At 50.2% G+C, this 20,933-nt stretch overlaps 12 protein-coding genes across 12 annotated transcripts; 9 read left to right on the top strand and 3 right to left on the bottom strand.

Moving 5' to 3' along the window:
- Positions 1-531: 531 nt before the first annotated feature.
- Positions 532-855, top strand: N7487_011055 (uncharacterized protein; the record flags this gene model as incomplete). The annotated part of the gene is made up of 2 exons (XM_056878785.1): positions 532-553; positions 593-855. The coding sequence occupies 2 exons, from the start codon at positions 532-534 to the stop codon at positions 853-855; spliced, it is 285 nt and encodes a 94-aa protein (XP_056724104.1).
- Positions 856-913: 58 nt separating this feature from the next.
- N7487_011054 (putative thiol methyltransferase) lies at positions 914-1,929 on the top strand (the record flags this gene model as incomplete). Its single annotated transcript, XM_056878784.1, has 2 exons — positions 914-1,399; positions 1,570-1,929. 2 exons carry the CDS (start codon positions 914-916, stop codon positions 1,927-1,929), a joined length of 846 nt encoding a protein of 281 aa, XP_056724103.1.
- Positions 1,930-2,029: 100 nt separating this feature from the next.
- Positions 2,030-2,998, bottom strand: N7487_011053 (deubiquitinase OTU2; the record flags this gene model as incomplete). Its single annotated transcript, XM_056878783.1, has 1 exon — positions 2,030-2,998. The coding sequence occupies one exon, from the start codon at positions 2,996-2,998 to the stop codon at positions 2,030-2,032; it is 969 nt and encodes a 322-aa protein (XP_056724102.1).
- Positions 2,999-3,317: 319 nt separating this feature from the next.
- Positions 3,318-4,287, top strand: N7487_011052 (short chain dehydrogenase/reductase family; the record flags this gene model as incomplete). The annotated part of the gene is made up of 4 exons (XM_056878782.1): positions 3,318-3,347; positions 3,398-3,632; positions 3,694-3,997; positions 4,068-4,287. 4 exons carry the CDS (start codon positions 3,318-3,320, stop codon positions 4,285-4,287), a joined length of 789 nt encoding a protein of 262 aa, XP_056724101.1.
- Positions 4,288-4,840: 553 nt separating this feature from the next.
- On the top strand, positions 4,841-7,442 carry N7487_011051 (alpha,alpha-trehalase). The gene is given in 6 exon segments (XM_056878781.1): positions 4,841-5,106; positions 5,179-5,251; positions 5,313-5,434; positions 5,483-6,619; positions 6,637-7,223; positions 7,284-7,442. The coding sequence occupies 6 exon segments, from the start codon at positions 4,978-4,980 to the stop codon at positions 7,408-7,410; spliced, it is 2,175 nt and encodes a 724-aa protein (XP_056724100.1). The 5' UTR covers positions 4,841-4,977; the 3' UTR covers positions 7,411-7,442.
- A 2,103-nt stretch (positions 7,443-9,545) lies between these two features.
- On the top strand, positions 9,546-11,352 carry N7487_011050 (isocitrate lyase 1; the record flags this gene model as incomplete). Its single annotated transcript, XM_056878780.1, has 4 exons — positions 9,546-9,749; positions 9,818-9,973; positions 10,033-10,928; positions 10,992-11,352. 4 exons carry the CDS (start codon positions 9,546-9,548, stop codon positions 11,350-11,352), a joined length of 1,617 nt encoding a protein of 538 aa, XP_056724099.1.
- Positions 11,353-12,243: 891 nt separating this feature from the next.
- N7487_011049 (uncharacterized protein) lies at positions 12,244-12,816 on the top strand (the record flags this gene model as incomplete). Its single annotated transcript, XM_056878779.1, has 2 exons — positions 12,244-12,616; positions 12,659-12,816. The coding sequence occupies 2 exons, from the start codon at positions 12,244-12,246 to the stop codon at positions 12,814-12,816; spliced, it is 531 nt and encodes a 176-aa protein (XP_056724098.1).
- Position 12,817: 1 nt separating this feature from the next.
- On the top strand, positions 12,818-13,604 carry N7487_011048 (uncharacterized protein; the record flags this gene model as incomplete). Its single annotated transcript, XM_056878778.1, is given in 4 exon segments — positions 12,818-12,863; positions 12,875-12,967; positions 13,021-13,253; positions 13,341-13,604. 4 exon segments carry the CDS (start codon positions 12,818-12,820, stop codon positions 13,602-13,604), a joined length of 636 nt encoding a protein of 211 aa, XP_056724097.1.
- A 676-nt stretch (positions 13,605-14,280) lies between these two features.
- On the top strand, positions 14,281-16,530 carry N7487_011047 (hexadecenal dehydrogenase; the record flags this gene model as incomplete). Its single annotated transcript, XM_056878777.1, has 5 exons — positions 14,281-14,420; positions 14,473-14,703; positions 14,769-15,568; positions 15,639-15,998; positions 16,481-16,530. The coding sequence occupies 5 exons, from the start codon at positions 14,281-14,283 to the stop codon at positions 16,528-16,530; spliced, it is 1,581 nt and encodes a 526-aa protein (XP_056724096.1).
- A 572-nt stretch (positions 16,531-17,102) lies between these two features.
- On the bottom strand, positions 17,103-19,091 carry N7487_011046 (putative AP-3 adaptor complex subunit mu; the record flags this gene model as incomplete). Its single annotated transcript, XM_056878776.1, has 3 exons — positions 17,103-18,513; positions 18,577-18,996; positions 19,048-19,091. 3 exons carry the CDS (start codon positions 19,089-19,091, stop codon positions 17,103-17,105), a joined length of 1,875 nt encoding a protein of 624 aa, XP_056724095.1.
- A 173-nt stretch (positions 19,092-19,264) lies between these two features.
- N7487_011045 (uncharacterized protein) lies at positions 19,265-19,639 on the top strand (the record flags this gene model as incomplete). Its single annotated transcript, XM_056878775.1, has 2 exons — positions 19,265-19,388; positions 19,458-19,639. The coding sequence occupies 2 exons, from the start codon at positions 19,265-19,267 to the stop codon at positions 19,637-19,639; spliced, it is 306 nt and encodes a 101-aa protein (XP_056724094.1).
- A 473-nt stretch (positions 19,640-20,112) lies between these two features.
- N7487_011044 (uncharacterized protein) lies at positions 20,113-20,866 on the bottom strand (the record flags this gene model as incomplete). The annotated part of the gene is given in 2 exon segments (XM_056878774.1): positions 20,113-20,471; positions 20,491-20,866. 2 exon segments carry the CDS (start codon positions 20,864-20,866, stop codon positions 20,113-20,115), a joined length of 735 nt encoding a protein of 244 aa, XP_056724093.1.
- Between the last annotated feature and the right edge of the window lie 67 nt (positions 20,867-20,933).

Below are 20,933 nucleotides of genomic sequence, written 5' to 3'. Positions count from 1 at the left end.
AAAGAAAAAAAACTCAGAATGCGTTTGGAGATTTGACCGACAACCACCGACGGCGACCGAGTGTAGCTAATAATATTATTATCTCTTGCACTTTAGGGTACCTAGGAAGGGTACCAGTACTGGATTATTATCCGACATACTAACGCTAGTGCATGTTCTCTATCCTATTAAGATACAAGCCGGCTTATAGAGCCAGTCATCGTTGAGTGTCAGTGTGCCGGTCTTCCGTCGGCAAATCCTGAAGGAACTCCATCCCGAGGGAGATTAACTAACTAGAGACTTCCAGTGGTCTAGATGTTTTAATGTTCTATGATAAAGCAAAATCTATGGAACAAATTATGAAACATTTCGATGGCATCAGAGAGTATTTAACAGTCGTAATAGACTTCTCTTGGCTTTCGCTTATTACCCCTGCTTTCCCCAGATGCCACCATAGCTGTTGATTAATATATACCCCAGAGTCCCGAGGTCTTACTATTATCGTCAGTCCACTTACCAGGTCCACCTACCAAATATTGTCCCTTTATCTACATGCCGCATACAGCTGTGGTAGGTAGGTCGTATGTCCGCCTCGATTAATACTATAGAACAGACCCCGGTGTTATGGTAGGTGATGGTGGACTTGCCATGATTATACAACAGAACTGTCACCAAGAACAGAGAGTGGAACTCGAACAATCCAGAAACGTCCATGTTTATACGCCACCGGATCATTCTCTCCAACGCAAGTGGACCTCAAGAGGGCCCCAGAGCAGCAAGGAGGTGATTAATAAGCCTAGTAGACTGGGCAATGGATCCCCGAGGTCAACATGGCATAAAGACGGTGAACTCCTCCGCATCCCTCTCAACACCTAGGAAGAACATCACCCCGTGAATACCACATCAAAGATTCAAACCCAACATAACCATCCCAATGCAAACCAACATCAACCCAAAAGAGGTGCAGGCCCACCTCTCTCAATATAAGGGCGACAAATACGTCGAGGGCTGGGCTTCCCTCTGGGACAAGGGTGACAATCTGCCCTGGGATCGGGGATTCCCCAACCCCGCCCTGGAAGACACACTTGTTAAGCAGCGCCCGACAATTGGCGCGCCTCTTGCTACTGATGCACAGGGCCAGTCGTATAGGCGGAAGGCTCTCGTTCCTGGATGCGGGAGAGGTGTCGATGTCCTCTTGCTCGCAAGCTTTGGCTACGATGCTTATGGCCTTGAGTATAGCGCTGCGGCAGTTGATGCTTGCAAGAAGGAGGAGAGTGATAATGCCAGTTGGTATCGCGTCCGGGATCAGACTATCGGCACGGGAAAGGTTACTTGGATCCAGGGTGACTTCTTCGATGATGCTTGGTTGAAGGAGATTGGTATCCCCTTGAATGGATTTGATATTATTTATGATTACACGGTATGAATTCCTTTTTTTCCCTTTGTTGTTGCTTGTGTGTCCATCCACGTTGTGAGATTCATCACAATGCCGGAATACAGTCACGGAATTTGATAACAAAAATGTTGTTTCTGCTTTTGTCTATATCTCATGTTACTATGTTCACTGTTCTCACACTAACTATCATGCAGTTCTTCTGTGCCCTGGAGCCGTCAATGCGACCCAAATGGGCGCTCCGACAGACCCAGCTTCTGGCCCCTTCGCCAACAGGCAACTTGATCTGCCTCGAGTTCCCCCGTCACAAGGATCCCCAAGCCCCAGGGCCCCCGTATGCCTCTCCGTCAGAAGCGTACGTGGCACACTTGAGCCACCCCGGAGAACAAGTTCCCTACGACGCTAAAGGTGTCGTCAAGCACGAGCCTCTACGGGCACCGAGCAAAGACGGCCTGGAAAGAGTGGCGTACTGGAAACCAGAGCGCACGCACGAGGTAGGCCAGGGCGAGAACGGGGTGATCCACGACCGAGTCTCGATCTGGCGTCGTCGTAACTAGATCTGCCGAAACCACCCAGACAAAATAGATCTGCAATGGCACAGTCAGGCCTCTACTGAAATTGCCAAGGCAGAAATAAGATTGCGTAGATCTGAGTAGCTTAGGGCTTCTTCACAAGGGCATTGTAGTGTTCGCCGAGTCCGTAGGTGTGGCGGTAGTAAGCGAGCCAGATAACGCGTTTGCGCTTCTCCTCCTCGTCGAAGCTGTCGCTATCACCGGACTCGATCTTCTCCATCCGCCCATCCTTCTGTACAACGTTGATCTCCACACCGTATGCTCGGGCAATCGCCTGAAGCTCCAACTGCCCTCCCCACTCGGCAGTCAATTTGATCTTCCGAGTGTACGACTCTAGGGGCTCTTCCATGAACGCCTCGAAGTCCTCTTTATGTTCCATAATGAAATCCGCCGTCACAGCTCGGACAGCTCGATAGCCGTCATGTTGTGGGGAGGCGACTGTGTCGATGCGTGACTGTGTCGAGGGCTGGAGGACGATTCGGCTTGGGTCCGGCCGCAAGCCGAGTCCGGACTCGTCGAGTTGTTTGGCGACAGCTGAGTAGAGACAGTGTCCATCCGGAGTTACTTCTATTTCCTTCAGACCCAGTTTCTTGAATACAGCGTCCATGACCTCCTGTTCATTGCCTCTGTAGTTTGTTTGCGTGGCGGCTTCTTCTGCTGCGGCGGCTGACTGCGCGGCTTGCTCAGCTGCACGTCGCGCGAGACGGGCCTTTTGGCGATTTGGCTTTCTTGAGTTGGATGCTGAGGAAGGCTCTGGGGTGGATTCGGCTGTTGGTTCTGCTTCTTGTGGCTCCTCGGTGGGTTTATCTTGTTTTGAGTCTTCGTCATCTGCCGGTTGATCATCTTCCAGACTGAGATTTTCGAGGTCTTCAGTCGGGCCTCCATTTAATTGTGCAATTTCGGCCTGTTGTTTCTCGGACAGATCGCGCTGCATCCGCTCGCATTCATCGTTGATTCCTTTGCGAGTTTTCTTAGTGGCGGACTTTTTCTTTTGCGTAATCCGCCCTTGGAGGTCTTTTTGCTCTTTGCGGTGTTTTGACAGAAGGTCGTCCATTGTGAAATAACGAAGTGAAAACAAAACAAACTAGTCTATTGTAATGGGGGTATATGCTATGAACGAAAATAGCCTAAACACCTCGAGAAGAGACCCCGCGAAACCCTGACGATGTTGCCCTAAGTTGAGCCCAAAATAGGACTAGTGCATAACTCTCGGTACAAAGATATTCCAGGTCCGCGTGCCTCGGCTGGTTCATCAAGTCATCTCGGCCTCGGGTATGGAGTGTAACGGGGGGAACTACGAGGGAGAGATGTAACAAAAGTAGCCTCCTGTCTTTAATTCTTTTGGTGTATTAACTCTAAATCACAATTTCACAATGGATTCTACAAGTCTTTTCAACGTCAAGGTTAGATCTCTACGTACTCTACCTCTCCGACCATTCTAACCTGCCCGCAGGGCAAAGTGGTGCTAGTCACCGGTGGAGCCAAAGGCATCGGTCGCATGATCTCAGAGGGCTATGTAACAAACGGTGCCACTGTCTACATCTCATCCCGTGATGCAAAGGCATGCGAGCAAGCAGTCAAGGAGCTCAATGCCCTAGGCAAGGGCAAAGCCCACGCCATTCCGGCCAATTTCTACAAGCTCGAGGACGTGAAGAAGCTGGCCGAGGAGCTGGGCAAGCGCGAAGGCAGTAAGATACCCCATCCAATGGACAACTATATCATTTCTAACAACATACCTCTTTCTTCTAGAGCTCCACGTCCTCGTCAACAACTCTGGCTCGAACTGGGGTGCCCCCTACGATGAATACCCCTCCGAGGCCTTCACTCGAGTCCTTACCCTCAACCTCCACCGTGTCTTCGACCTGACCCAGCTCGTTACACCGCTCCTGGAGAAGGCGGCTACACCGGAGGACCCTTCTCGCATTATCAACATTGGCAGCATTGATGGACTCCGTGTTCCCTCGCTCGAGACATTCGCATACAGTTCCAGCAAGGCTGGTTTGCACCACTTGAGCCGGGTGCTCGCCAACCACCTGGGCAAGCGAAACATTACGTAAGTATATATATAGACTCTGTTTTGCTTCTCTTTGTGTTTGTGTATGGAGGACTGATTCGGTTTGCAGCTCTAATACCTTGGCCTGTGGTCCTTTCGAAAGTAAGATGATGGCCGCTACCTTGGAGTCATTCGGTGACACTATCAGGGCTGGTGTGCCTCTGGGTCGCATTGGAACCCCGCAGGATGTGGCTGGGTCCTGCTTGTTCTTGAGTAGCCGCGCCGGTGCATTTGTGAACGGCGCCACTATTACGCTCGACGGCGGAAGTGCTGTCTCTGCCAAGCTGTGAGAAATTTTATGAACGCTGCTTTGGATATAGTATAGTCTGTAAATAGCTGTGTTAGCACAAGCATTCTTGATGTTCTTTTGTTAGATGAGAATTTAAACGTATACTCCGCGCTGAGATTCGGAACAGAATCCCCAACATTCCAATGAATGGCTGGTTACCATATCCGTCCAAGCCACAACAGTCTTGATTTTGAGTCATTGCTTTTAGTAAAGATTGACACTGATTATATTTGCTTTTTATACATCGCACCTCCGGGCCTCGCCTTCGAATTGTTTCCAAAGTTGTTATCGAAAGGCTTATCAGCTCTGGAGCGGCAACATAAGTGGAGCGGCGACATCATCAATTTGAATGCCGTCATTCCCTTTCCACATCTCTGCCAGGTTCATAACATATTTTTGTATCGTGTTTCTCTATCACTATCATCTCTCATCCATTTTACAGCTTCAAACACACCCCTTGAGTCTGAGACTGTCCTAATCGCCAGATAAGGATCCTCTGACTTTTCTGATCAGATCGTACCATTGGAGTACAATTTTCTAGGTCGTCATACTATATCAGGCCCATTGGAGCGCCTGTACTTGCTGCTTTAAGTTTATCGACTACCGGGAATAGTCGGTGTGGACGCATCCTTGCGTAACGCACATTTGAATTTCAAATTGTGCCCTCTATCCATCTTCCGCCACACAGACCATGAGCTCGTCAGATGGGCGTACCCGGTCTGGTTCCAGCTCTACTGATCCTTTTTCCAATCCAGATGTCTACTATGGCAAGGAGGATAATATCAATAAGTTCAAGGCGAGAAGACGTGCATTCTCGGTGGTAAGTAGCCATAACACCTGACCGGTACCCCGCGGTAGAAGGTACATCAAGCTTATCTTTGACTGGGTACAGGGTTTGAGCGACTACAGCCGCGAAGACATCAATCAATTCTTTGGAACCCTACCTTCTCGACGCGGTAGTCACGGTATGCTTGTTATAAATATGTCGGATATGCGGTTAGTGCAAGAGCTGACAGCAGTGGACAGATGAGGCATCAGGACAACCTCGGAAGTTCCTTATTGAGGTGGACGAGACACTCGCGGCTCTCTTGAAACAGGAAGATACGGATCAGAATATGCAGATCACCATCGAAGACTTGGGACCTAAGGTATGCTTGATGGTGTCTAACACCGAGGATGACTGCTAATCGTTGTAGGTGATGTCGGTCGGGACTGCAGCATCATCTGGACATAAACGAGTTGATGTGCGGGGCACATACATGCTATCCAACCTCCTCCAAGAGCTTACAATTGCCAAAGACTACGGTCGCAAGCACATTATCCTTGATGAAGCACGACTGAGCGAAAATCCAGTGGCGCGGCTCTCTCGTCTCATCAAAAACTCCTTTTGGAATGCCCTCACAAGACGTATCGATGGCTCCAACATTGAAGTGGCAGGTCGAGACCCCAAGGATTGGACTGCAGATCCACGACCTCGGATCTATGTCCCGCCGGGTGCTCCAACGCAGTTCGAATACTATGAAAAGATTGCGAAAGATCACCCCGAGCTGCGTCTTGATGTGCAGATGCTACCGGCTGTAATCACGCCCGATTATGTGATGGAACTTAACGACAAGCCTGGCCTCCTTGCACTGGCTATGGAGAAGAAGCTCAATGAATCAACTGGGGAGACTGATCTAGTCGGCGTGCCGTTCGTGGTGCCAGGCGGCCGGTTCAACGAGCTGTACGGTTGGGATAGCTACATGGAGTCCTTGGGATTGCTTGTCAGCGACCGCGTCGACCTCGCTAAGGGCATGGTAATCAATTTCTGTTTCGAGATCAAGCACTATGGCAAGATTCTCAACGCAAACCGATCTTACTACCTTACTCGCTCGCAACCACCCTTCCTCACCGACATGGCACTGCGTGTCTACGAAAGAATCAAAACCGAGCCCGATTCAAAGGAGTTCCTGCGCAATGCTGTCCTCGCAGCTATCAAGGAGTACAATAGCGTCTGGGTTACCGCGCCTCGCCTCGACCCAGAGTCTGGTTTGTCGAGGTACCGTCCCGAAGGTTGGGGCGTACCCCCAGAGACCGAGCCCTCTCACTTCGTGCACATCCTCAACCCATACGCCCAGAAGCACGGAATGACCTTTGATGAATTCGTCAGGGCATACAACTCTCGGACTATCCTCGAGCCTAAACTGGACGAGTATTTCATGCACGACCGAGCTGTCCGCGAGTCCGGTCACGACACCAGCTACCGCTTGGAGGGCGTGTGTGGAAACCTTGCCACAGTCGATCTCAACTCCCTGCTATACAAATACGAAGTGGACATCGCACGGATCATCCGCGTACACTTCAATGATAGACTCCCCATCCCCGCGGAGTTCCGCACCCCCAAACTAAGGACATCGAAACCGAGTCCTCTGCAGTCTGGGACCGACGGGCGCGCAAGCGCAAGCAGCGCATGGACCAGCTCCTCTGGAACCCCGAGAAGGGCATGTACTTCGACTACGACACAGCGAAGAAGGAGCGCACGGAATACGAAACCGCCACTACCTTCTGGGCAATGTGGGCTGGTCTCGCGTCTCCTGCGCAAGCAGCTGTAATGGTCGAAAGGGCCCTGCCCCGCTTCGAGGCGTTCGGCGGCTTGGTCTCGGGCACTGAGGAGTCGCGCGGTGCAGTGGGCTTGGAGCGCCCTAACCGACAGTGGGATTACCCATATGGCTGGGCGCCGCAGCAGATGCTTGCCTGGACGGCCTTCCTCCGCTACGGATACCAGGAGGAGGCGGAGCGGTTGGCGTACAAGTGGGTTTACATGATCACCAAGGCGTTTGTTGACTTCAACGGCGTTGTTGTGGAGAAGTATGATGTCACTCGTCCTATTGATCCGCACCGGGTCGATGCCGAGTACGGCAATCAAGGCACGGACTTCAAGGGAGCTCCGCGTGAAGGGTATGTTCTTGTTCTCTTTTTCTCCTTATGTGGATACCTTGGGTACTAATTCGATTACAGATTCGGCTGGGTGAATGCCAGTTATGTCTACGGGCTGGAAATTCTCAATGCCCACATGAGACGCTCGTTGGGAACTATCACTCCGTACGAGACGTACCATAAGGCAGTTGTTGCCCAGGCATATTGATTGAATTTCGAATTTTTGTGTTGCTGTTACGGCTAAAATTGTTGCACAGGTTGTGTGAGCATGAGCAACCAAAACGAAAATAGAAAAGCCTAGGTAGAAGTGAGCAAGATATTGGATCAGGACATCATCAGGCAGAGTTTACTGTCTAGCGCTGGTTTTCGGTTACGACTTGACTTTCAATCTTTGATTTTTCTAAGAGAAGCTCAATAAATAAAAAAGAATGGACGTTTAATTTATATCTTCGCTTCACTATATGGTATGTGCCAGCAGATATATGTTTTGTACTGCTGCGATCTATTATATATTTCAGTAGATGGAGACCCCGCCAAACGAGCTTGACTGGAGTATACCCCAGAACCACAACCCGAACCAAAACGAAAATGCACCGATGGATACCTCGGTAGAACAGCAGATCCCCGACCGAAAAAAGACCGCGCCTCAGAGATCCCGAAGGCGTCATTATAGGGCTCTCCGCATACAGGAGATCGATAATAAACGGGTGCGGAGCTGGAGATCCCTTATTTTCCCGAGGTAGTTCTCGTGGGCTCTGGGGCTGAAGGGATTGGGCTCTGGGGTTATTTATTTGTTTCTGGGTGGTCAGTTGGTATTTGTTTTGTTCAAATTTCGGTATAGGTGTGTGGACAGTGCCGTTTGTTATCTCGTTGTCTCGTTAAGCATAATCAAGCTTATCTGATATCTGATATTCATCCATGGGAGAGGCACGCGATACAATCGGGTTATAAATACAAGTACGGCACAGAAGACCAGGGATGTTCTCCTTAAATCTCGTACACGGGATCCAAAGATACCTTGTTTCATGTTCTTGTTCCAGACCCTAGTTTCATTTGTATAGTTCCTGATCTACATGTCTTATCGGCGCTGTATGCGGTTAGTTTGGTAGAGCTCAGTTGTGCCGAGGTCCAACTCGTAGGGCGGTTTTGAGTCATTTTTCCTTCGATGAATACGGTGGATCTTCTGCGATTGGATAGATGCATGTGCAGGTAATCTAGGAGTATCATGTTTCCCGGCCTAAATTCGTGTAGCTGTTAGGTCGCGGAGATATATCCGGGTGTATGGATGGCATATCGTACAGTATAGTGAGGGATTACCGTGAGCATGGTGAATTATGTAGGTTGTTGCTTCCAGTATACTAATTAGATCTATGCCTATGGATATAGCATAGATAGTTTGGAAATTGAAGATACGAACACCGAGAAATTGCCGAATACATTAGAATGTCGTATAGGTAAACGTCTTGAGGATTGCCTGGTGGAGACCCGTCGAATACCGGGGCATGACAAGACGGCAAGGATGACTCAGGCAGACATTGTTCCAAGGTTCTCTGGACAGTGTTTCTCTCCGAATAGCGGTGGTTTTTTCTAATTGGCCAAGCTGTAGCACGTATAGCTGAGTATTACGGAGAGGTCTTGGTCTATTTGAGACTATTCCCAAGTGATGAAGATGCTCCGAATGTGTAGTTCATGCACGTGAAAATTACCATACAATGTATCTCGTATTGTCACGGTAATGGCATGTGTCTTCGACGTCATCCGGTTTTGAACATTAAAACATTTGAACATCGAACATTAAACATTAAACATTAAACAATATCAAACCAACTTGGACAACCAAGGAGGAAAAGATCACAAAAAGTACATAGAATACAATGCTCTCTACATTCTAGTGAGATGCCGATTATTGTGATACACCAATGGAAGGCCTAGTCAGTAGTGGCAAAGGGTTGTCCCATTAGACCGAGGATCACCAAAGCCTGGATCCTCTCTTCCGAGCCCAGTTGTACCCGCCTTCCGCCTTTCGGAGCGCTTTGCCCGTGAAAGCTGAGAAAGAGTGTACCTAGGCAATTAGCAATTTACGAATGTATTCGCCTGAGTCCCGGTGAGCCGAGCGTTTACCGACTGTGACGCATTCAAATGTTTAATAAGTACCCCGGGTTTTTCTGGCTTGTGATCCCTTCTTCTTTTTTATTATAGCTTCGATTCCCTTCTTACCTTCGATATTCCTTTTCTACATTTCTTCCAGTCTAGATTTGGAACTGGAACAGACGTGATACTTCCACGCCTGAATATATCATCTAACTATATTTGTACCTTTTTTCTGTATTATACCAAAAAGTCATGGGTCTACACGAAGACGAGGACCGCCAGTTTGCGGCGGAGGTCCAGGCCGTTCAAAACTGGTGGAAGGACTCTCGGTGGCGCTACACCAAGCGGCCTTTCACAGCCGAGCAGATTGTGGCCAAGCGTGGTAACCTGAAGATCGATTACCCGTCCAATGTGCAAGCAAAGAAGCTCTGGGGTATTGTCGAATCAAACTTCCAGGTAAGTTTAACTGAGAAATGTGGACCCTTCACGACTCTATAGATACTAACTATGCGCTTCACGAATAGAACAAGCAGGCCAGCTACACCTACGGATGTCTTGAGCCTACCATGATCACTCAAATGTGCAAGTTCCTTGATACTATCTACGTCTCTGGATGGCAGAGTTCGTCTACTGCTTCGTCAACCGATGAGCCCTCCCCCGATCTGGCCGATTACCCCATGGTAGGTTGAATATACTTCGCGATATCAAAAGTTGGCGCATACTTACAAGTACTCCACAGGACACCGTGCCTCGCAAGGTGAACCAGCTTTTCATGGCACAGCTCTTCCATGACCGCAAACAGCGCGAGGAGCGCGTTACGACCCCCGCCGGCCAGCGTGGAAACGTCGCCAACGTCGACTACCTGCGACCCATTATCGCCGATGCTGACACCGGACACGGCGGTCTGACTGCCGTCATGAAGCTGACCAAGCTGTTCGTCGAGCGTGGTGCCGCCGGTATCCACATCGAAGATCAGGCTCCCGGTACAAAGAAGTGCGGCCACATGGCCGGAAAGGTCCTCGTCCCCATCAGCGAGCACATCAACCGTCTGGTTGCCATCCGCGCCCAGGCCGATATCATGGGCTCTGACCTCCTAGCCATCGCTCGTACCGACTCTGAGGCCGCCACCCTCATCACATCGACCATCGACCACCGCGACCACGCCTTCATCGTCGGCTCCACAAACTCTAGCATCCAGCCTCTTAACGACCTGATGGTGGCTGCCGAGCAGGCCGGCAAGAGCGGTGCTCAGCTGCAGGCAATTGAGGACCAATGGACCGCTCAGGCCGGTCTCAAGCTCTTCAGCGAAGCCGTCATCGACACTATCAATGCCGGCTCCAACGCCAACAAGAAGGCCCTGATCGACCAGTACCTCACTGCCTCTAAGGGCAAGAGCAACGCCGAATCCCGCGCCATCGCCAAGAGCCTCACTGGCGTCGATATCTTCTGGAACTGGGAATCCCCCCGTACCCGCGAGGGCTTCTACCGCTACCAGGGTGGCACCCAGTGCGCCGTCAACCGCGCTATCGCCTACGCTCCCTTCGCTGATCTCATCTGGATGGAGAGCAAGCTGCCCGACTACAACCAGGCCAAGGAGTTCGCTGACGGTGTTCACGCCGTGTGGCCCGAGCAAAAGTAAGTTCTTTTTCTCCAGGGTTTCTCCCTTATATTAGCACCGTTACTAACAAACCCCACCAGACTCGCCTACAACCTCTCTCCCTCCTTCAACTGGAAGAAGGCTATGCCCCGCGACGAGCAGGAGACCTACATCAAGCGTCTCGGCCAGCTCGGCTACTCGTGGCAGTTCATCACTCTGGCTGGATTGCACACTACCGCCCTTATCTCGCACCAGTTCGCAAAGGCATTCTCGCAGAACGGCATGCGCGCCTACGGCGAGCTCGTCCAGGAGCCCGAAATGGAGCAGGGCGTTGACGTTGTCACCCACCAGAAGTGGAGTGGTGCTAACTACGTTGATAACCTGCTGAAGATGGTTTCCGGTGGTGTTAGCAGTACCGCTGCTATGGGTAAGGGTGTGACCGAGGATCAGTTCAAGAACTGATTTATCGTGCCGGCTCGTGTTGATACCCTGATGGTCTTGGCTGTCTATCTCTATATATGTGCTTGATGTCTTGTGATGTCTTGTGTTTGTTGATTGTGGCGTTTTCCTTTTTATCTATACGATATTGATTTGATTCCCTCTCGGCCTTGCTTTCTCATTGGAGGGTAAGGTGGCCGATTTATTTTGCATTTTGGAAATCACAGCATACTTGATTCTTTAATTTGAATATATGTGATTATTTCAGAGGTATCCTGGTGAATTCATAGATGGGGGCATGTAGAAAAGCTCTGTATAAAGCTATGGTCGCAACCCGTAAATGGGCCCCGGAGAGTTGGGCGGAAAAGAGTATAAGCCCAAGCCATGGCCTCTAAAGCACTCTGCTTGGGAAGGAAGTGTGAAGCATTATAAGGCCGTGTTAAGATGATAACATGTCAGATTAGATGATGCGTCTATCATATATATTGACTATAGTAATGATAGAGAATGCAAGCAACGCTCCCAGCCTATCCCCTGTTCTGAAGTGAAGTTACTGTGCCATTCTATCTAAGCAGCCGCCTACCAGGTGGCTCGTCGAACTCAAAAGGCTGTCTTCAAATGTTGTACATCAATGAAATCATGACAAAATAGGAGGGAACTTGAAACCTTGGAAGAGAAGAATGAGGTGTTATTTATTCTCTATAAACATCCTGAAGCTAGCTAAATAGCTCGTGGAAGCCAGGCAACCAGGGTATCGAGAAATCTGTCTCAACAAGCCATGCTCAGGTCGCATGGTTGCTACATACAAGAAGCATTGGCCACTGTGAGAATGTGTAAATGCATATGATGCCCAGCTAACCAGCAGTATTTACCAACGTGTTGTGGCTGCAGTCATCACACAGGCAATTTTCCTACATGATCAATGGTGGGATGGAGTATGGATATGTGTATCCCACCGATGCATTTATATTTCTTCGTGTTTCACATGATTGTCCTTCCCCTGTATACCATTATCTATCGGTGCCGAGAGAAGACGCTGGTGATACGACTGGATGGACCGGTAATCTACGTGACGATAACAGATTACACTTGACAGCACTCGGCCAGGTGTTGGCCTTTACCCTCCGTGCTTTGCAAACGCCGCAGCGGGGTATCCAATGGCAAAGATGGGCAGCGAGCAAACTGGACACATGGGAAATTATATATGACAACCTTTGGGACGAAATATCGGTGCTGGATGTGCCCTCTTCGGTATTAAAATCCCCACAGAGCAGAAACAAATACTGTCGTGTGTCTCCTGTCAAGACGTGATCAAAGTCTACTGTTGCAGGTTTTGCATCATGTACTCCGTTGGAAGCTCTGAGTTCATCTGAGTCTGATGATTCCCCCGACGGATCTGACCCCAACGCCCCGAGTCGGCAGCCCAAGGGCTCCAGCTTCACCGATTCTTCAGCCTTGTCGCCATCATCAGCCGCAATAATGCCATGAGATGGATCTTACTCAAAGGGCAAGTCCCACCAGTATTGTACGCAACGGTGCCTCTTAGGCTTGGTCACGAGAGGAACATTGGATCAGAAATGCCCCAATGTGCTGGATCATGGAGTTGGTCGACATTCAACCAGTCAGGCGACACCCATTCGTCTCTTGGATCGGCAACTTTCCCGACCTGACCCGCGGCTGACTTGGATATAGGATGCGAGTCCTTGCATGTTCATGGCACTCGCGGAGCCCTTTTTAAAGTGACTCTGTTGTCTCATGGGTATACTTTCGTTGGCAAAGGTGCGCCTATCGACTTTGTCGAACACGCTTACCACGAGGGGTGCGTGTATTCACATCTTCGTCCAATACAGGGGGTGCACGTGCCAGTTCTACTGGGTGGCCTATCTCTCCGCCAGCCATTCTCTTATGGCGGCATCGCGGGGATTGTGCATTTGATGTTGATGGGGTATGCGGGCAGGACGCTGGCTAAATGACACAAGGTTGATCGAAATCGGTTAATTCAACAAGTCTAGACCTCGCTACATGCTATCCACGGATTAGGCGTGCTCCACAATGATCCAATCCCCGGGAACATGATCTGGAACGAGGACAGTGGTCGAGTAATGTGCATTGACTTTGAGCGGGCGCAGTTCCAAGACAAACGAGCTCCGCTGGAATTAATGTCGCCAAATAAAAAACGCCAGCAAGTAACCCAGACATGGGAAAATACTCCTAACAAGCGCCCTAGTTGCTTTGAGCGTGAAACTCGGCGCATGAGGCATGCCATACTATGGTGAACTACAACAATCCACAGTACAGTACAGTATTGATTTTAAGTGGATTACGATTTGTCCATGCTGTTTATGATAATGATACCCCAATTCAATGATTCAATGTTCTTGTGATGTAGATAGGGTTACCTATAACATAGGTACGTAACTACGTATATGTTGCATATGTCAAAGCCGAGCTAATACGATTGTCTCCACTTTTTTGATTTGTCTAGAACCTAGTAACCTTAGTAACCTTAGTGACCTTAGTGACCTTACCTAGGTAGGTTTGCTTGTGCCGATCATCTTGAGCGGGGTAGTTCGTGTGAAGCCGCGGTTGGATATCTTGAAGATATCATTCATAGGTATACAACTACATCAAAGGTTGATATTACTTGAATTCAATCCTTAAACATAGAGAGAAAAAGAAGGAAAAAAATATCATATCACCGGCGTAAAGACCTAAACTAGCATAAGCCGAGAGCTCGGAGCATGTGGGCCTAAAAAAAAAACAAATAGGGGTTGATATGAAGAGAGCACGGAGTAGGTAATTTAATTGTTGAGGAATGGCGTTTGTTGTAGATCGTTTTATGGAGCGGGGACTGTCCACATTCAACTTATATACCCGGAGACAACCTTTCACTTTTTTCACTTTCTCTCTTTTTGATCAATTTAACTTAATTTATCTTAATTTACCTTCGTCATGGTTGCACTACCCGAATTTAGAGCGACTTCGCTCGAGGAGATTCCCACACGCATCTCCACAGTCCGCAAGGCGTTTGATGAGCACAAGACCCGCGACCTGGAGTTCCGCCTCGTCCAGCTGCGGAAGCTGTACTGGGCGTGAGTACTGAGTTCTTTTGTCTTTCTGGTCAATAAATTAACACTTTCCCAGCATCAAAGATAATGAGGAGGATATTATGGAGGCCTGCGCCCAGGACCTGAACAAGCCTCGGTTCGAGACCAACCTCGGAGAGAGCGGATGGCTCCTGAACGACATTGTTTTCACGACGCGCAACCTGCACAAATGGGCTAAGGATGAGAAGGCCTCCGATATTGATCTCGCCTTCAAGTTCATGAGCCCCAAGATCAGAAAGGATCCTCTGGGTACTGTGCTGGTCATTGGGTACGTCTCCCCTCGCGATGCGCATGAGAACCACCCCAAAGACTAACAAGCCCCTTCTACTCCAGTGCCTTCAACTTCCCCTTCCAGTTGACTCTCGGACCCGCCATCGGTGCCATCGCCGCCGGAAACACAGTGGTGATCAAGCCTAGCGAAAATGCTCCCCGCAGCGCCGCCGTCATGCAAAAGATCATCGAGGCCAGTCTCGACCCCTCATGCTACACAATCATCCAGGGCGGTATCCCCGAGACACAGGCCCTGCTTGCGGAACGGTGGGACAAGATCTTCTTCACGGGTGGTGCCAACGTCGGACGCATCATCGCCAAGGCCGCTGCACAGAATCTGACCCCCGTCGTGCTTGAGCTTGGCGGTATGAACCCAGCTATCGTGTCCAAGAGCGCGGACCCGCGTCTCGTCGCCCGCCGCATGCTCTGGGGTAAGCTCCTGAACGCCGGCCAGCTCTGCACCTCACAAAACTACCTGCTGGTCGACAAGTCGCTCGTGCCGGAGGTCGTACAAGAATTCAAGAATGCGTACAAGGAGTTCTATCCCCAGGGTGCCAAGGGCTCGCCTGATTACGCGCGCATCGTCAATGAGACCGCCTTCGCTCGTCTCAAGTCCATGCTTGATAACACTAAGGGCCAGATCCTTATGGGTGGCACTATGGATGAGAAGGAGCTGTTCATCGAGCCCACCGTTGTCCAGGTCGACTCAGTTGATGACTCCCTGTGCTCGCAGGAGAGCTTCGGTCCCTTCATCCCCATCTTGCCTGTGGAGAACCTCGACGAGGCCATCAGCCTGGCCAATGGTGTCCAGAGCACGCCCCTGGGTCTCTACCCCTTCGGTAACAAGGCTGATGTTAACAAGAGTAAGTTTCCCTCTTTTCTGTTTTGCATCTGATACTCCGCAAAGACAGCTATTCTAACCCTCTCTCCTAGTTGTGTCCTCCACCCGCTCCGGCGGCGTTTCCTGCAACGACGCTGCGCTGCACATCCCAACCCTCCCCTTCGGTGGTGTCGGCGAGAGTGGCTACGGTGCTTACCGCGGCCGCTCCAGCTTTGACGTCTGGGTGCACCGCCGCACCATCACTTCCACCCCAAGCTGGCTGGAGTCCCTTCTGGCTATCCGGTACCCACCGTACGCCGGAAAGATCAGCAAGTTCAATGCTGCCAGCGCTCTGCAACCCGACTTTGACCGTAACGGCAACAAGCTGAGTCTCGGCTGGCTGCGTTGCATCTTCACTTTGGGTGGAGGTAGTGCGAAGGCTGGAGCCGGCAGAGCTGCTGCTATTGCTGCCAGTAAGTGATCCTTTCTAATTCCCTTTACTTTTCCCCCCTGCCATTTCTGTGAATATTTTCCACATCTTGCACAAATATGTCTCGGTGGGTTTAGCTTGGTCTCGGAGACTTTTCTTTAGATGAAGAGGAGAAATAAGCTCCGAGATCCCTGCACCAACCCCCTGTCTGTGGCTGCTTATATGCTTCAGATGAAGACGCATAATCCCTGCCTATTCTATATACCCCCAACCTCATGTACTGGCTTAATTCTGTTTCCCCTTCGAGAACGTCGATCTTTACCATTTCCTTTTCACCCTGTCATTATACCCCGGAATCGAGTACAAGATAAGCTCATAATCCGTGAATCTTAATGAATCTTTCCTCGTTTCCTTTTTTGTCGTTCCCTTTACATTCTAATGCGTCTTCATATCTGTTCCAATCATTTCAATCTGCAGATCATACCCTATCAAAGCTTTTGAAAATCACAGTCTAACCCATAATAGTTGCCTACGTCGTTCTGCAGGTCCTCGAGCGCCGATCCTCGAAATTGTGAACGTGAACACTCGCCCCCTGAATTTGGATACCCCGCTTAGGGTCTACTGCTTTGGTGCTGATCACCCCTTGTCTTGGAAGAGAAGTTGGGGTTCGGCTTGGATTAGCATATGACTTCGGGATCTTTCTATAGTAAAATAATTTACCATCTAGGTAAGTACTAGTAGTCTTTGGATTTGATTGCTTTTATATTGGGTGATGGTTTTGTTTTGAATATATGAGCCATGTATTTTTGGAATTCATTCGAGTCTTTTTGTTACCTTGGATATGTATTACCATGTAGGCGGGTGAGTATGTAGTTTACCTAGACATCCTCGCATGGTATTAGAGTCTTAGGGCTCCCACAATAGAAGAGAAGGTAACTACCTAGGTATTCAGTTTTTGTACAAAACCCTCTGGTCTACCGTGTTACACCAAGGTACACCCCTCATGGAAAAAAATATAGACAGGTTGAACATTCATATCATCATTCATGCTGTCAAATGCAGTGATTATCGAATGCGCTATCTAAACCAGACAAACACCTCGGTTCATCTGACCGAAAAAAAGGAAACAAGTCAAGTACATTGGGCTTTAGCAGCGCCGTTCCACGCCGCGATTACTCACACACAGGTACTTGACACCCTTGTATGGCTTAACGCCCTCGCCTAAGCCACGACTGCGACGCTGATCAATGTTGAGACTGTCCACTTTGATACCAGAGGGAAGCCAGCCCCGCACGGAGAAGGATACCGACGCCGAGTTGGGCATCAGGCTTGCATTGACCTGGGCTTTGGTTCTGCGCGTGGGACGGGACGTAGATGATGGGGCGAAGAATGCGGGGAGGTTGGCGTTAAACTGGGATTGTGATTGGAGAGGGGGTGTGGGGATGTGAGGTATAGAGGGATTTGGGGATGGACTGGTAGTCGCAACGCGGTCTTCTTCCACGTCTTCTGGGTGTAAAGCGGCGGATCGGGAGGATTTCTTTGTTGACTTCTTCTTTTTCTTTTTGCGCTTGGATGGGTCGGAGGATCGGGTTTTCTTGGATATACTGGCGGATGCATCATTGTAGGAGGTGGGTGCCTCGTAGTAGCCTTGCAGGAGGTTGGCATTGGCGTCTTCGTCGGCGTCCTCGACGCTGTCGTCAAAGTCATCATCGGCGGATGGATAGCCCGAGACACTGCAACGCAGTGTGGCTGTTCCAGTTAATGACCCGGCATCCTTGCCAGTGGGGATCCGCCACTCGAGGAGCCCACTTGAGGGGGTGAATTGAGCATCACCACGGCTGGCCTGCATGTCCGTGATATGGCGGACGGACTTTGAGATCGGTACGCTAACAACGACCTCTTCAAGTGCTGGTCCGGAGTTTCCACTTCCGCCCCCACCTAGGAATGACGGCGTTGATGTCCCGGATCCGCTCCGGGGAACTCCAGGCCGCGAGGATGAGCTTTGGCCCGGGAAATTTGTGTTCAAAGTGAGTCGAACCTCAAACTCGGAGCCAGATGACCCAAGTGATTTGCGGATATCGACAATAGCAGGTAGGAATAATTTTTCCATATGGGTTGGTGGCTCTTCCTGGTCAGGATCTATGGGAAGAAGATCCACTTCATATCCAGCCAAAATAAACCGCCCATCGGGAGGTATAAAGCTGAGCTCCCCCGGCCGTTCCTTCCATCGGGCTAGTCGAACACATGGATGGAAAACTGGTAGTTCAATCTTGCGACCAAGGACATGCTGACCACCCGGCGCCGATAACGATAGTAGTAGGTCCGGGACTCCCGATATCTTCGCAGTAAATGCAACCGTGCCGGATACCAATGCAGACAGCAGCCGTCCCGAAGGAGCCATAGTAACAGAAAGAGATTCAATGATGTCGACATATAGCTCATTAGAGGTATGCCGTACACCGGGCCGTCGCCAAGGAATGGCGGGTCCTTGTGATGCACTGGCGGCGGCGAGGGATTGCTTGAGAGGATTGGTAGATCCTAGCGTTGGCGTAGATGTACTAAACCCCGTGCGAACATATTAATGTCAAATCCTATCGTCTGTCAAGTCAAGAGCTGCTCACCCAGGTACTCCGATTCCACCTAACAGCTTCCCCATCCACCCGGGAACCTCAACAACCTCCTGCAATGCATTGGGTTCGGTATTGCATACTGTTCCCCCATCGCACATCTCATTAAGAAGCTGCGCAACAACATCGTAATTGGCCTGAATCTTAGTTGTGAGCAGTGGCGCTCCAACAAAGTCCTCTAGTACATCGATCACGCGATGGAGGAACTCCAGTGCTAGAAGCGGCTCCGTGTCGACTTCGCTTATTGCAAGAAACAACAAATTCGACTCTACTGTCGAGAATACCGTCACCGGCGGTGAAGCGCTAGGGATATACAGCAAGGAAGGGCGCGGTTCGGCATGGGCAAGGTAGAGGGGCAAGATGGCGGAGGCCGAGGGCGGGCGGGATCGATATACATGTTCGACGAGGGGGGCACTGAGGAGGACGGGTTAGTATAGTCTTGCAAGCCATTGCAGAATATCCCACTTTTGCTCGTCATATATGTAAACGGCATCAATCTCGCCGCTCATGATGACTGTTGTCTGATGATGAGATTACTTGTGTCCGCGTCGATTGCATAGCTCTCGTGTATTGCCGCCGAGTCCCGCCTTCCGATAACTTTTTGGAGTCAACAGACATCAACTCATAGTAACCGGGCTCTGGTGATACAGTGCACGCTTGGTTCTGTTTCTTACTCCGAAAAATGTTTAATTCACTCTACACACTCTTCACCTCTGATAAGCGTGGCATGGATGCCCAGCCGAAAGACGCCAAGCAGGCTTTGGCTGAGGACAAGTACGACGACTGTTTGTCCTGCAGAGTGACTGGTATGTTTTAATTTTAGCCTGTGATCCGGGCTGGTATTACGGGCATTTCGTACTGACATTCTATACCAGGATCTGCTGCTTTTGTGGGCCTTGGAGTCTACAGCTACTACACTGGAATGGCCAATCTCCGGAAACAAGAGAAAGCCATCATGCAAGGCCCCACAAAATACAAGATGGGCTCGCGCAAATTGGGGATTGCTTCGATCTCTGCGACATTAGTGGGAATGGGGCTGTGGCGGGCGTTTAATTGAGTATTGTACATTAAACCCATACTAAAGCGTATGGGATGAGATGAAGGCCAGGACCGAGCAGGCTAGATGTTTGATAGTGAAGCGCAGGTTGGAAGCTTTGTAAGATATTGATTGTTATTTAGTTGCAAGCCAATGATAATTGCCACTCCGGGTATCGGGTATCACCACCAGGCATATCCGTCTATATGCTATATCACAAGGGGAAGGGGGAAAAAAATAATAAGAAAAAGAGACAAGAAGACAACAAAGAAACCCAAGGAAGAGAAGAACAACAACAAAAAAAAAATCATATGCAAAATGTCCCTTCCTTGTTATGCACCCGAAAAGCACCTTCATACCCGAAATCTCAACCAGCCACTGTGTGACAATCAGAAGGGAATGGTCGTCACTTCGTCATCATATAATACTTGATCTGGGTCAAGCCCTAGGTAAAGCGGCCTCGTTTCCCGCCTCCTGATGCATCCCGTCCGTTATTAAGTCCTGACAGATCGAAGAAATCTGGGAAAGTGAATTTCCTCTTGGACCCAAGACTGGCGGGGGGACTCCCGTGGCGAAGGGCGCGCATTTGATCGTGGGTGGTTGTTGTGGCGGTGGTGTGGTCGACTGTTGCGAGGCATCACGGAGACGCTCACAGGAGCGCCGTCCTGCATAGTCGCAGATGAGTTGTCTGACGACTGCACATCCATGTCGAGCTCCTGACACTGAGGGTATGTAGGACCAGCGGAGAAGGTGAAGACGGCAGGTGTGGCGAAAGAAGGTGCTTCGTGGAGCTGTGTGGGAGGAGGAGGAGGAGGAGGAGTGGTCGACTCTGGTTTGGATGTGGGTGCGGGCGCTGAAGTGGGGGGGCTGACGAGCAATTGTTTCGGATGTAGGTTTTTCTTTGCGGACAGTAACCGGAGTAGCACTGCGGTCACGCTTGTCGGCCTCGGCGTCTTCATCGCTGCTTTGTGACCCAGTTCCGTCACATTTTTCGGTTGCCCATTGTCGAACCTTCCACCCCTCTCCGTCTCCGAGACCGAGGTTCTCGCGGTCAAGGAAATGGAGCAGATCCTCTATCGCGTCCTGGTATCCTGCCGATCTTGCCTGGGCTTGTTCACATACTGCATTCTTGTACAGGTTTGTGACGGATAGAGCTGCCGCCTTGAATTGCTGGAGGAGTTGCTCCGGAGGTTGCGGGCGGGGTGTCGAGCTCGGAAGAGAGGTGTTGAGAGACCTCATGGAGTCCATGGCAGGGAAGAATGTCAAGGCCCTGTTAGGCAGCGGTTTGTGGACGAAAGTGTTTGTATTAACAACT

The sequence above is a fragment of the Penicillium crustosum genome (assembly GCF_028827405.1).
Source record: "Penicillium crustosum strain IBT 35664 chromosome Unknown utg000005l_segment0_segment0, whole genome shotgun sequence".
Classification (NCBI taxonomy): Eukaryota; Fungi; Ascomycota; class Eurotiomycetes; order Eurotiales; family Aspergillaceae; genus Penicillium; species Penicillium crustosum.
This window is presented reverse-complemented; position numbering and strand designations above follow the sequence as displayed.